We start from the raw sequence: 12,978 nt of genomic DNA, 5'->3' as shown, positions 1-12,978 counted from the left end.
GGAAAAATCTATAGAGGCTAAGTTTCAGCCTCTGTTATCTTTTACAACGCAATGATGATTTTAAATTACAATATTGATTGATTGATTTTGGTTATTCACAAATGCACAATGTATTATAATAGTTACCACAGAATTGCGCCCCTTGAATTTATCCCTTCTATAAGAGTCAATTGATACGTTAATTAAGTTGATTTTATACTATTATAGCTGTTTAAACAGCAAGCCTCTTGAAAAAGTAGACCTCAGCAAAATCAAAGAACTTAGTTTCAAAATTTTGTGGACTCCCGTGTTGGTGCAATTCCAGTGGAACCTCTACTAATGTATATGCGTATGCATGTTGGTTTGTGGTGTATATTAAAAATGAATATGTAAATGAACTGAGTCTGCCTGCCACTACTTTCTAAACACTCCATCTTGAAATTCATGGTCGTCACTATCATTATTCTCGCTACCGTCTCCATCTTTAATAATTGTATCGTTCAGTTCACTGCCATGGCCAATACTAAAGGTTTCTTCATGATACCCACTATCTGCACAACGATTGTCCTCGTCCTTGTTTTAGACTAGCTTAATTTCATTATTTATAAATCTTTAAAAAATAACTTCTTTAAAAGTTTAGCTTAGCGTTATTAAGTTTTATTTTTTATAATCTATCTAAATATATAAAGTAGTAGGATTTTTTCTGCAGCTGAAGATTTCGATAACTTAGATTTGTTATTGAAATCTCCATTTTAGGGAAGCATTACTTTTGTTTATGGGTGGTTTTAGGTTATTTTTTGCTCTTCCCTAACCTTTAAAATACAGAGCCCCTAAATGCTAGGAATGCAACCGCTAGTATTTTAATGAAAAAGAAAATTAGCCTTTCAATGTCGTTTTTTATTTTGAAGAGAAGAGTTAAATTACTACTTTGGATTCACTACGATGACAGAAAGAAAAATAATGGCGACTCCTTTTTTTTGCAATTGGCAGGATTATTATCAAAACTACCAATCTTTAAAATTTGCAAAAAAATCAAAGAATAAATTTGCAATAATAATAAAGCCCTTTAATGTTTAATAGCAAACTTGGTATTGTATTTGGAAAAGCGAAGCTTTTAAACAATTTAAATCATGTATCAATGTTCTATTGAGTTTTTTTTGTTTGATATATTTATGTTTGGTAAGGAATTCTTAATACTATATAATATTCACATAATATATGGAATTATTTCCATCATGGAGATCTAATTAATTGCCAGATTTTGAGAAGTTAAAAAAAATCATATAAAACATGATTGTTTAGGTATGTTTAATGATTTTTGCATATTTGAAATTAATAAATGGTGGTTTCCCTCAAAGTGCCTCGCAATCACAAAAACCGCACCCCCTTATTAAAAAAAAATAAATAAAAAAAAAAAGGATGTTGGGAGCTAACATACAGTAGAAGACAAACAACTTTTTAATTTATTCTAAACTAAGGGGGAAGGGTTTCTGTTCTCGTCTTGGCAATTTAAGGGAAATCGCCTACTCAAAAGATCAGAAGGTTAAATGAAAAATTTCTTTTTCTAATGATCTAATTTCCACCTCAATTAGAAAATAATATAGAATAAAAATGCGTGTAATGTGTGAAAAAATTCCTATAAAATCTTATTCAAAATGATTACATAACTTTAAATGATGAGAATATTTGAAAAAGTTTACCACTAAAAATGAAGGATGTATTTTTTAAGGACAATAAATTCCACAAGAAGCGCAGCAAAACCTAATTGCCATTATTTTTAATGGAGAAAGAATTCTACAGAATAAAGATGAATTTGTGAACATTTTTGATCTTAAATTGATTAAAATAAAACAAAACTAGATTTAAACAATTAATGACTAAATATGAAAATATTTTAGATTCCTTATTTATTTATAAGAAATTATACATATGTTTTAGATTTTCAAAATCTTTCGAGCGGACGTACATACCCCGAGTAATAAAGTAGCTGTACTACTAAAATTAAAGCAGAGAAGAGAAGAAACTATAAATCTTCTTTTGATAGACACAAAGATAGATAATTTATATAGATAGATAAACATCACATCATGAAAAGGAAATGAGTTTTTTTTTAAGTTCCTGGTGCCCTAAGTCTATAAATGTAAATCATTTGGAATTTTAATAAGAAGGAGGGGGGGGGGGGATTTTTCTCACCACTTACGTTCATTTTGCGCATGCATTTAAAAAGAACTTACTAATATACATGTATTAGAAACTAACCCTTAGTCATTTAAATTTTCAAATGAAATATTTTGTTCTAATCCTGCGAGAAAGGGCAAAAAGCTTCACGGCAATATTAGGAAATACAAATTCGCAATAATCTTAGTAAATTCACATAACAACTAACCTACGTCCTACATAATAAAGGATTACCTTTGCGATTTGGCAAAGATGATGGGCAATGCCCCTCCCCCTTTTTTAAAAAAATTGTAACACTTGATCATGACAGAATCTCATTTCCCATCATGACAAATAAATAATATATAAATATATACTACTTTGCAAACGTTACAATTTAAAAGTCTTGGTTTTTTTTCAGAGAAAGTGACATATACATTTGAAAAATTAAAGTAAATCTTCACCTAATTTTGCTAAAGAACAAAATTCATATGTTTATTGCTTGGTCTTAATTGCTAAAAAAGTTTTATGCCCAAATCCTTAAATTTTCCTAATTGGTTTAGTGCATAATTTTTTTTATAAAGTTTTCATTATCTATATCACATAAAAATGCTAGACTTGATGCAGCCTTGACTTACAAAAAAATTAAAGTCACATTTTTATTTCCATTCAAGAATTTGCGCACAGCTTTCTTTGTAATGATCTAATGATCTAATTTCCACCTCAATTAGAAAATAATATAGAATAAAAATGCGTGTAATGTGTGAAAAAATTCCTATAAAATCTTATTCAAAATGATTACATAACTTTAAATGATGAGAATATTTGAAAAAGTTTACCACTAAAAATGAAGGATGTATTTTTTAAGGACAATAAATTCCACAAGAAGCGCAGCAAAACCTAATTGCCATTATTTTTAATGGAGAAAGAATTCTACAGAATAAAGATGAATTTGTGAACATTTTTGATCTTAAATTGATTAAAATAAAACAAAACTAGATTTAAACAATTAATGACTAAATATGAAAATATTTTAGATTCCTTATTTATTTATAAGAAATTATACATATGTTTTAGATTTTCAAAATCTTTCGAGCGGACGTACATACCCCGAGTAATAAAGTAGCTGTACTACTAAAATTAAAGCAGAGAAGAGAAGAAACTATAAATCTTCTTTTGATAGACACAAAGATAGATAATTTATATAGATAGATAAACATCACATCATGAAAAGGAAATGAGTTTTTTTTTAAGTTCCTGGTGCCCTAAGTCTATAAATGTAAATCATTTGGAATTTTAATAAGAAGGAGGGGGGGGGGGGATTTTTCTCACCACTTACGTTCATTTTGCGCATGCATTTAAAAAGAACTTACTAATATACATGTATTAGAAACTAACCCTTAGTCATTTAAATTTTCAAATGAAATATTTTGTTCTAATCCTGCGAGAAAGGGCAAAAAGCTTCACGGCAATATTAGGAAATACAAATTCGCAATAATCTTAGTAAATTCACATAACAACTAACCTACGTCCTACATAATAAAGGATTACCTTTGCGATTTGGCAAAGATGATGGGCAATGCCCCTCCCCCTTTTTTAAAAAAATTGTAACACTTGATCATGACAGAATCTCATTTCCCATCATGACAAATAAATAATATATAAATATATACTACTTTGCAAACGTTACAATTTAAAAGTCTTGGTTTTTTTTCAGAGAAAGTGACATATACATTTGAAAAATTAAAGTAAATCTTCACCTAATTTTGCTAAAGAACAAAATTCATATGTTTATTGCTTGGTCTTAATTGCTAAAAAAGTTTTATGCCCAAATCCTTAAATTTTCCTAATTGGTTTAGTGCATAATTTTTTTTAACAAAGATTTCATTATCTTTATCACATAAAAATGCTAGACTTGATGCAGCCTTGACTTACAAAAAAATTAAAGTCACATTTTTATTTCCATTCAAGAATTTGCGCACAGCTTTCTTTGTAATGAAAATCATTATCATAAAAACTTTTTTTTCACTTGGAGGAAAAAAATATCATAACTTTCGGTATAAATATTTAAAATAGTCTGAGCAAAAACCTTCAAATTACTTAAAAATATAGTTGTATTTCATAGGCCGATTAAAACAAATAAATAAAGCTAGGCTCCTTAAAAATAGCCATGGACAAGATCCCGTCAGCCTCAGTCACTATTATTTGTGGCAGACCAATAATTTTCATTATTTCACTTGTACAATGTATCACAAACTAAACTTTAATAACTACATATTTTTTATGCTTATTATGTCAGAATCTAATTGTATGCTCACCAACCTATTTGCTTTTATTCGGAGCTTAAGAGTGAACACAAGGCATTAAAATATTAAAGCAAAGAAAAAAGTTAAGGTAATGTGTAAAAAATATTGAGTACAAAATATTTTTCTTCGTTATTAATCGTTGATTTTATAGAAGGTATAGATTAAAATAAAAGACGCTTAATTCTATGCATTTTTTTCTTTCAGAATCATTAGTGATATGGTCGTGGTTATAAATATAAAATACTGATTCATTTGCAGGACAAATTATTTTGCTTACTTGGCCCGCCACACTTTGATTTATTTAATTGCCAGAAAAATATTCAAAACATCTGCTTCAATACAAATGTTATTAATCATACACTAAAAAAAGGTTTTTCACACCAATTGTACCAAAACTGAATTTATAAAGAAAAATAGTGGCTGTGCCCCTAACACATGTATGATAGGGGGGGGGGGGGGAGGGGGTGTCAGAAAATAGCATTAAACATCCTAAGACTTATTTTTAAAAGATTTAACCTATGAGAAGCTTACCTCACTCAAAAGGTCCAGTGGTTAGCGGACAAAAATAATTAGGATATAATAATAGAATAAAGATGTAAGTTCTCTAATATTTAATTCACATTGGTAACTTTGGTATACTTGGTACGAAATCCCCCCCCCCCTCCCCTAAAATTGTTAACAAAAAAAGAAGATTCATAATTGCGAAAAATATTTTTTTTCATACCTATAATTTGGGAATTACTTAAACGATAATCTAAATTTTTCACAGAATATTATCATATACATAGTTTTCTTCGTAAGTTTAAAGTAAAAATATAATTAATATGCTGCTGCTTAAACTTAGAGTTCTATCTTTTGGGTTTCTATCTACATATTAATAAAGAAAACCTTTTCGAAGAATAACAATTTGTAAAATATATCATCTAAAAACATATTTAAAATCAAATAAACTTTTGTGTCGGATAAAAATTTGGATATAAAATAATAATTTGTTACTGTAATGAGAAACCTGTAGTGAGTTAAGAAAACAGGAAATACTTCTTACTTGGAAAGGAAATCCTTTGAGAGATGAAGCCCCATGCACACTCCACCCTTCCCAACAGTTCTTTATAACTTCCCTTCTTACAAAGAATACATTAACTTCCCCAACTCATTTGGAAATTAAAGGCGCTCTTTAATTCAATTGCGTATAGTGTTTTTAGCCTCTAAATTAATTATCCCTCTGATATTTAAGGCTACTCAAAAAACATTTTTATTAATGAGAGAAGATAAATTTTCCCTAAAACTATAATTTGACACAGGGAGGAAGGGGACATTTGGCTGTAAATTACTCTGGTACCCAACCCTCGTTATCTTACGTAGGCCCAAAAACTCAGTATAATTCAATTATTTTTGATTAGTTGTAGTGTCCAAGGTCTGAAACAATTTTAATATACAGAAGGAAGTATTTTGTTTTGCATCATTGGGAACGTACAAATTTATCTTCCATTTCCTTATCCCATTACATCCTTGAGTGACCATTACAGCATTTTTATTTTATTAATTGAAACTATTTTGTAAAAATGAATAAGATTGTTCTTGTTTAAATGCGTATTTTTTCAGTTTACTTGACGTTGTTTAAAAGAAAATGCATAAAATATATCTAGATTAGTGTGCACTTAAAAACGCACAATAGCACAAACATACACTTTCCCTTTGTTTCGCATTCATCTATTATATTGATGTTTAGTTATATTGCAAATATTAAAGTATATGCGGAAATTATTATACACCACGTACAGAAAAATTAAATTCACAAAAGATATTACGAGGGTTTTGTATCCGCGCCAATAAAATGCAATGAAATAAATAAAAAAAAAGCCAACCGTCGTCCTGTTCTACTGAACTAACAATTATAAATAGGCGGCGCGATAACGGCTTAAGAGCGGCTATGTTTTCAGATTACACTCATATTTAATTCAATAATGATAGGATGAAAAGTTTCGAGTTGAGAAAAATATTTAATTAAAGAACAAAAGATGTTTTACTGCAACAAAGAAAAGAGGTTGTCTCCTAAACTGGAATTATTTGGTTCTTGTGCAATAATTTGACAAAAATCAAAACCCTTACACAATTGAATATTTAATATTTCTAAAGTCAAAGCAATAAAGGTCACCAATCTAATTCATTGCAAAAATATGAATAAATGAAAAAAATATTTAAAACTAACAAACTCAATATTTGAGAATTTTTTTGTTAGGGAGTGAGAAATATTCCTTGGAAAATAATAAAAAACTGCGACTGCCAATTTAAGCTTCCCTGACTAGCCCATCTTTTATAGTCAAGAACATACTAGGTACTAAATATTAAGATTTTTAATTATGAAAATTGCTTTACTTACCATTAAACCCAGGAGGACAGGTGCATTTGAAATTATTGACCAAATTTTCACACGTTCCATTGTTCTTACATGGCACGGACAGGCACTCATCTATGTCCTGGTCACAATAGGAACCAGTGTATCCAGGTATACAATAGCACTGGTATGTGCCAGGCATGTTCTGGCAGTAACCATTGTTACAAACACCCGGTGTAAGGCACTCGTCAATGTCCTGGGTACAGTTGAAACCTTCAAAACCCCTGGGACACGCGCAGCTGTAGTTGCCGATTAGGTCGATGCAGGTTGCCCCGTTCTTGCACGGGTTGGGCGCACATTCGTCAATATTTTGGTCACAGTCAGGGCCCGTGAACCCAACAGGACAACTGCACTCATACCCATTCACTTTGTCAAAACATTCATTATTTCCTGGGCACGTAATGCCATCGCAGTCATTGATGTTCTCCTCGCAGAACTGTCCTGTATAGCCCAGCACGCACTGGCATTCGAACTCGTCGCCGGAGACCCGCTCCTCAGAGGTTGGGTTACATTGAGCCCCATTAAGGCATGGACTAGAGGCACATGCGTCGTAAGACAATTCGCATGTTCGACCCATAAACCTGAAAAAAAAACTTTTGTTAGAATTTTGAATAAAAAATTATTGCTACTTAAATTGCTACTTGTTAAGCCCAAAATAACTTTAGGTCGGATCATTTTAATAACTCAAGTAGTGAATTGGCCTTATTATAAATATAATTGTCCTTGCGGATGCACATATATCATATGAAGAAAGAAAAATGATATTATTACAGTGGTCGCATGAACAAGTAGAGTTACCTAGGTAGACAAGAACAGGTAAAGTTGTTGACAGCGTCATCACAGGTTCCTCCATTCAAACATGGAGAACTGGCACATTCGTCCACATCAACCTACACAAATTATGATGACAAAATAATACACAAAGCCAATATTATAGATCATATGTATTGCACTAGGTGCCCAATCAAAATCAATAAACCGTAAAATGAAAACATGAATTTCTAGCAATCGAAGTTCTTCGTTTCGTATAACGTGTTGACAAATTGAAGTTTACAAAAGTTTACAAGTTGAAGATTCTTAAGGAAAAAAAATTAAAGAAATGAAACCCTACCTCACAGTTAAATTCAGAAAATCCTTCCACGCAGTTGCAAGTGTATCCGTTTACCTAAAATATATAAGTTTTATTTTCTCATATATTATATATATATATGTGTGTGTGTTTTTTTTTATAGGATTCGATTTCTATTTTATTCAAAGTTTTCTATGTATCTTGTCATTAAGAATTGACAGAGAAATACTGTAAGAAAAATTATTTTAAGTTATTTTTGTTACAAAGAAATAAGTTCCTGCCTTACACTTATATAGTATGATTTTTTAAAAATTAAATATTTGCATAAAGAGGCCTGTTTTATAGCTCTTACAGATGTTTGGCCCTAACCTTCAAGTCTTGGTAGAATCATAATTGTAATTGCTTTCAAGCCACAAATTATGCAACATACAATCATCATATCAATAGTTTTACAGGGAGAAGGGAATATCAACATACAATATTCATATCAATAGTTTTACAGGGAGAAGGGAATATCAACATACAATCATCATATCAATAGTTTTACAGGGAGAAGGGAATATCAACATACAATATTCATATCAATAGTTTTACAGGGAGAAGGGAATATCAACATACAATCATCATATCAATAGTTTTACAGGGAGAAGGGAATATCAACATACAATATTCATATCAATAGTTTTACAGGGAGAAGGGAATATCAACATACAACTATCATATCAATAGTTTTACAGGGAGAAGGGAATATCACATACAATCATCATATCAATAATTTTAGAGGGAGAAGGGAATATCAACATACAATCATCATATCAATAGTTTTACAGGGAGAAGGGAATATCAACATACAACTATCATATCAATAGTTTTACAGGGAGAAGGGAATATCACATACAATCATCATATCAATAATTTTAGAGGGAGAAGGGAATATCAACATACAATCATCATATCAATAGTTTTACAGGGAGAAGGGAATATCAACATACAATATTCATATCAATAGTTTTACAGGGAGAAGGGAATATCAACATACAACTATCATATCAATAGTTTTACAGGGAGAAGGGAATATCAACATACAATATTCATATCAATAGTTTTACAGGGAGAAGGGAATATCAACATACAACTATCATATCAATAGTTTTACAGGGAGAAGGGAATATCAACATACAATCATCATATCAATAGTTTTACAGGGAGAAGGGAATATCAACATACAATCATCATATCAATAGTTTTACAGGGAGAAGGGAATATCAACATACAATCATTATATCAATAGTTATACAGGGAGAAGGGAATATCAACATACAATCATCATATCAATAGTTTTACAGGGAGAAGGGAATATCAACATACAATCATCATATCAATAATTTTACAGGGAGAAGGGAATATCAACATACAATCATTATATCAATAGTTTTACAGGGAGAAGGGAATATCAACATACAATCATCAAATCAATAGTTTTACAGGGAGAAGGGAATATCAACATACAATGAATAGGAAAACTTAAAACTATATTTTTATCACTGAAATTTATCCTTCTATCTCTGGTTTAGGGTTGTTGCTTCGGGTTTGGGAATCTTTTGATTTCATGTGTTCAATGTCATTTCATCCATCTTGGATTATTGTCAAGATTATTTAGCATACAACCACTAGTAACATGCAATAAAGTTGTGTTGGTTATTAGATTCACCCACTTTATCTATATATGCTTATTTTCTTAATTCAGTAGCGAAGCTACTTTAAAACTAGGCTATGTTCGGTCTATCCGTCTGTAAACGTTAGTAACACTTATATTCGTAAGAATATGAGTTTATATATGAGTCTTATTTTCTTGTTTTTTTATTACTAAGATTATCTTAGTCTAATAATTAATAAAATTAAATTGGCAGTCTTATTTTCTTTGACCTTTGTTTTATGTACGCAACCGTCCTTGTTATTATTCTTAATAATTGTGGTTAAAATAAGATTCTGGCAACATAAAATAAAAACAAGAATGATTTTCTTCATAAAAATAGCATGGATTAAAAGAGGAGAAATGAATTTTATGTTTGAGATTTTGCATGTAGGACGTAAGTATTATATGCGTAATTCATGTAATTCAAAATATATATTTTATGTTACTTCTGCGCGCAATTTGGACCACAAATGATAGATCCCCTACATCTTGATAAAATACATATTTTTAATCCTTCTAATAAAGTAGCAGGATGTGTGTTTGTCTGTGTGTGTGTACCGAAGGATCTCGCTAACCGCTGAACCGATCGGGTTCTCCTTAACAGGGTAGCTTCTCATAGGTCCCGGGAAGGTTTATAACTATTTTGGGGGATTTCGGGGGAGGGTACCGCCACCCTCCCAAGAGAAATCACAATAAATCGAATTTTTATCGTAGTGACTTGAAAAGATACTTGAAAACAGCATAGCTAGGTATCGTAGAGACTTGAAAAAAACCTAACATTTAAAGTGCCACTAGAGGCCTCTAGGGGGCGTAGCCGCTAGTAATAAATAATCCAAGAAATAACAAAACTACCCCGTACTATCCATATTTGGACGTATGTAAATGGAAAACAATAAAGAATCTGTTATCTGCAAATTTTATCTTTTGCCAAATTGCTTCAAACATACATTAAAGTTATAGACAAAGAATTTTGCAGCTACAATTCATTTCTTCAAATATTAATGAATAAAAAATAAAAATTAACGTTAACTGGTTCCCACTTGAAAACTTTAAAAAAAAACTCCTTAATTTAGTTAAATGTCCTTACCGAAATTGATTGATTTGATCTTAAGTAAATATTTGCTGCTAACAAATATATCCCTATTTAGTTTTTACCCAGGGAGAGGGGACAATGGTACCAAAATTCAATAACCACTTTATTTTATTCGTAGGTTAAAAAACGTTAGATACTTTCAATTGATTTTTGGTTGGTGGTTTCCAAACTAGTATTGTCAAAACTTTTTAACCATAAGTTTTAATCAACTAAAGGGGTTATTTAGTTGCGGATGTACACCAATTTATCGTCTAATGTCTTATCCCATAAGATCCGTAGTATTTACCAAACTCAAATGTTAATGGTTTTCACTACTGGTAGAAAAACTACTCGATACCTCGAGTTTGGGCGTAATCTAGCCCTAAAACTAAGTTGTTTTATAATGTTAATCTTAAAAAATCACAATTGCCTAAAATCAAATGTCACACAAGTTGAATTTTGAAGATTATATTTCAATATTTTTACTATATAATAACAATAATGTTTCTCTTAATTTCCTACTTTGTTAACTTGGTTGCTGCGCCACTTATGGACACTTTTGTCCTTGATTGCACAATGAATAGAAAGATTGATTATAAATAGACATTTTGGACGTTTTATGTTGGCTAGGAGTAAAAGGCATTTGTCAAATCCATACAAATAATACAAAATCTTTAAATAATCAATAGCTAATGGATAGGAAAAAAAACATACAATTCTAAATGTAAAAGATTTTGATTTTGGATTTTTTTCGTTCATTTATGATAAATAATGGATAAAATAAAAAGTAAGAATCACCCTTTTACCCCATTTCCTACTCTCCTACTGGATGAACGAAAAGACCAATAAATGTTAGCAAATTAAATTGACGACAATTTTCCCCCCTGTCATAATATTCACTTATATTCTACATACATTACTGTAAGTTAACCAAAGTTTAAAAACACGTGCACTTGTACCTTGGTAATTTCGTTTATAAACATTGCATTGTGGATCACTTGATTTACATCAACTGATCATCCATTGTCTTATCCCTTAAGATCCCTTACTACACTGCTTATATGAACCCATTAACCCCTTCGCGTAAAATGAAAAGTAAATCACAAAATTTTTAATTTTGATGACACGAACAAAAAAGACGTTAGCTTTCTAAAAATCAATGACATTGTAAAATAAGATGCAGAAAGATAGTATATTTTGTCAAGATAATTATCATCAATCAATACAAGCAGAAAATCTAGATTTAATATACATTTGTTCGTTGAATAACCCTGACTTTCTATCAGTTTATCCCTGCTTAACCTAACCTACAAAAAATTGTTAGTAATCACTTTCTTACTTTCAATTCAACAAATCTGCACAGTAATTTTTATAAGGTGTGGCTAAGTTTTCTACAAATCCATTTCTGACAATATCCCACGAATTGTCGGCATATTAACACCCCCCCCCCCAAAAAAAAAACCATTCGGCTGCAATTTGTTCTTTTTTTAAATAACAGATTTCTGATGCTTATTTCAATTTCAGGTTGGTTATGGAGGTTTTCTTTTAAAGGGGGGGGGGGGCGAAAGTGACACTTTTTGAAACCAAAAATAGAAGTCAAAGGAACTCAACTAAAAAAAGAGTTACAGGTCTGACATTTTGCATGGCAGTTGCTTAATAGGGGTACAATATGGAACTGTGAAGAAACGGCGTGGCAACCGCCGAAAACCGCCGAGAAAAGGCAAAAAAAATTTCGGCGGGAAACGGCGGTTTTCGGCGGTTGCGCCGCCGTTTCTTCACAGTTCCATATTTTACCCCTATAAAGTAACTGCCAAGCAAAATCTTAGACCTGTAACTCTTTTTTTAGTTGAGTTCCTTTGTTGACTTTTAGTTTTGGTTTCAAAAAGTGTCACTTTCGCCCCCCCCCCTTTTTATGCCGCAAGTGGTTAGAATCAGTAGGGGCTAGAAACAAGTTTTAGTTTGGAAACTTGGAATAAAGGGGAAAGGGGGCCTATTCGCGACTAAAAGAAATCTACCCAATTTCTTTGTTTGTTTTGGAAATTATAATGACAAAAGAGTTAAAAAAAAACTATAAGATTTGCAACAGAGATTGAATAGTAAAATCAATAGCAAGTCCTAAGATATATTTCATCTTTAATAATAGGTCATAAGATTTACTTATAATTGTTTGAATTTCTAGTTTGCAATATTAATATTTTAAATAGTAAGTTTTTTTTGTCTGAAGCAAAAAATCTAGGAAATTTTTGGTCAGAATAAGTTGTACTTTTTACTGAAGCTTTATAAATGGCTAGGGGCGAAGTAAGT

At 30.9% G+C, this 12,978-nt stretch overlaps 1 protein-coding gene across 3 annotated transcripts in view; it reads right to left on the bottom strand.

Moving 5' to 3' along the window:
* Positions 1 to 12,978, bottom strand: part of LOC145316771 (protein crumbs-like) — a 68,975-nt gene that overhangs the window by 16,463 nt on the left and 39,534 nt on the right. For all 3 annotated transcript variants that reach the window (XR_013878685.1, XM_080157497.1, XM_080157498.1), the window contains exons 8-10: positions 7,949 to 8,002; positions 7,636 to 7,727; positions 6,823 to 7,418 (exon numbers count right to left, since the gene is read on the bottom strand). Coding sequence is in view for 2 of the 3 variants with exons in the window: in XM_080157497.1 (XP_080013623.1) it covers positions 6,823 to 7,418; positions 7,636 to 7,727; positions 7,949 to 8,002 (742 nt within the window). In the remaining variant the exon portion in view is untranslated. The remainder of the gene's footprint in view (positions 1 to 6,822; positions 7,419 to 7,635; positions 7,728 to 7,948; positions 8,003 to 12,978) is intronic.

The sequence above is a fragment of the Acartia tonsa genome, chromosome 4, assembly GCF_053477335.1.
Source record: "Acartia tonsa isolate MP-2025a chromosome 4, ASM5347733v1, whole genome shotgun sequence".
In the NCBI taxonomy this organism is placed as follows: Eukaryota; Metazoa; Arthropoda; class Copepoda; order Calanoida; family Acartiidae; genus Acartia; species Acartia tonsa.
Note: the sequence above shows the minus strand (reverse complement) of the source record. Positions and strands in the feature narration are given on the sequence as shown.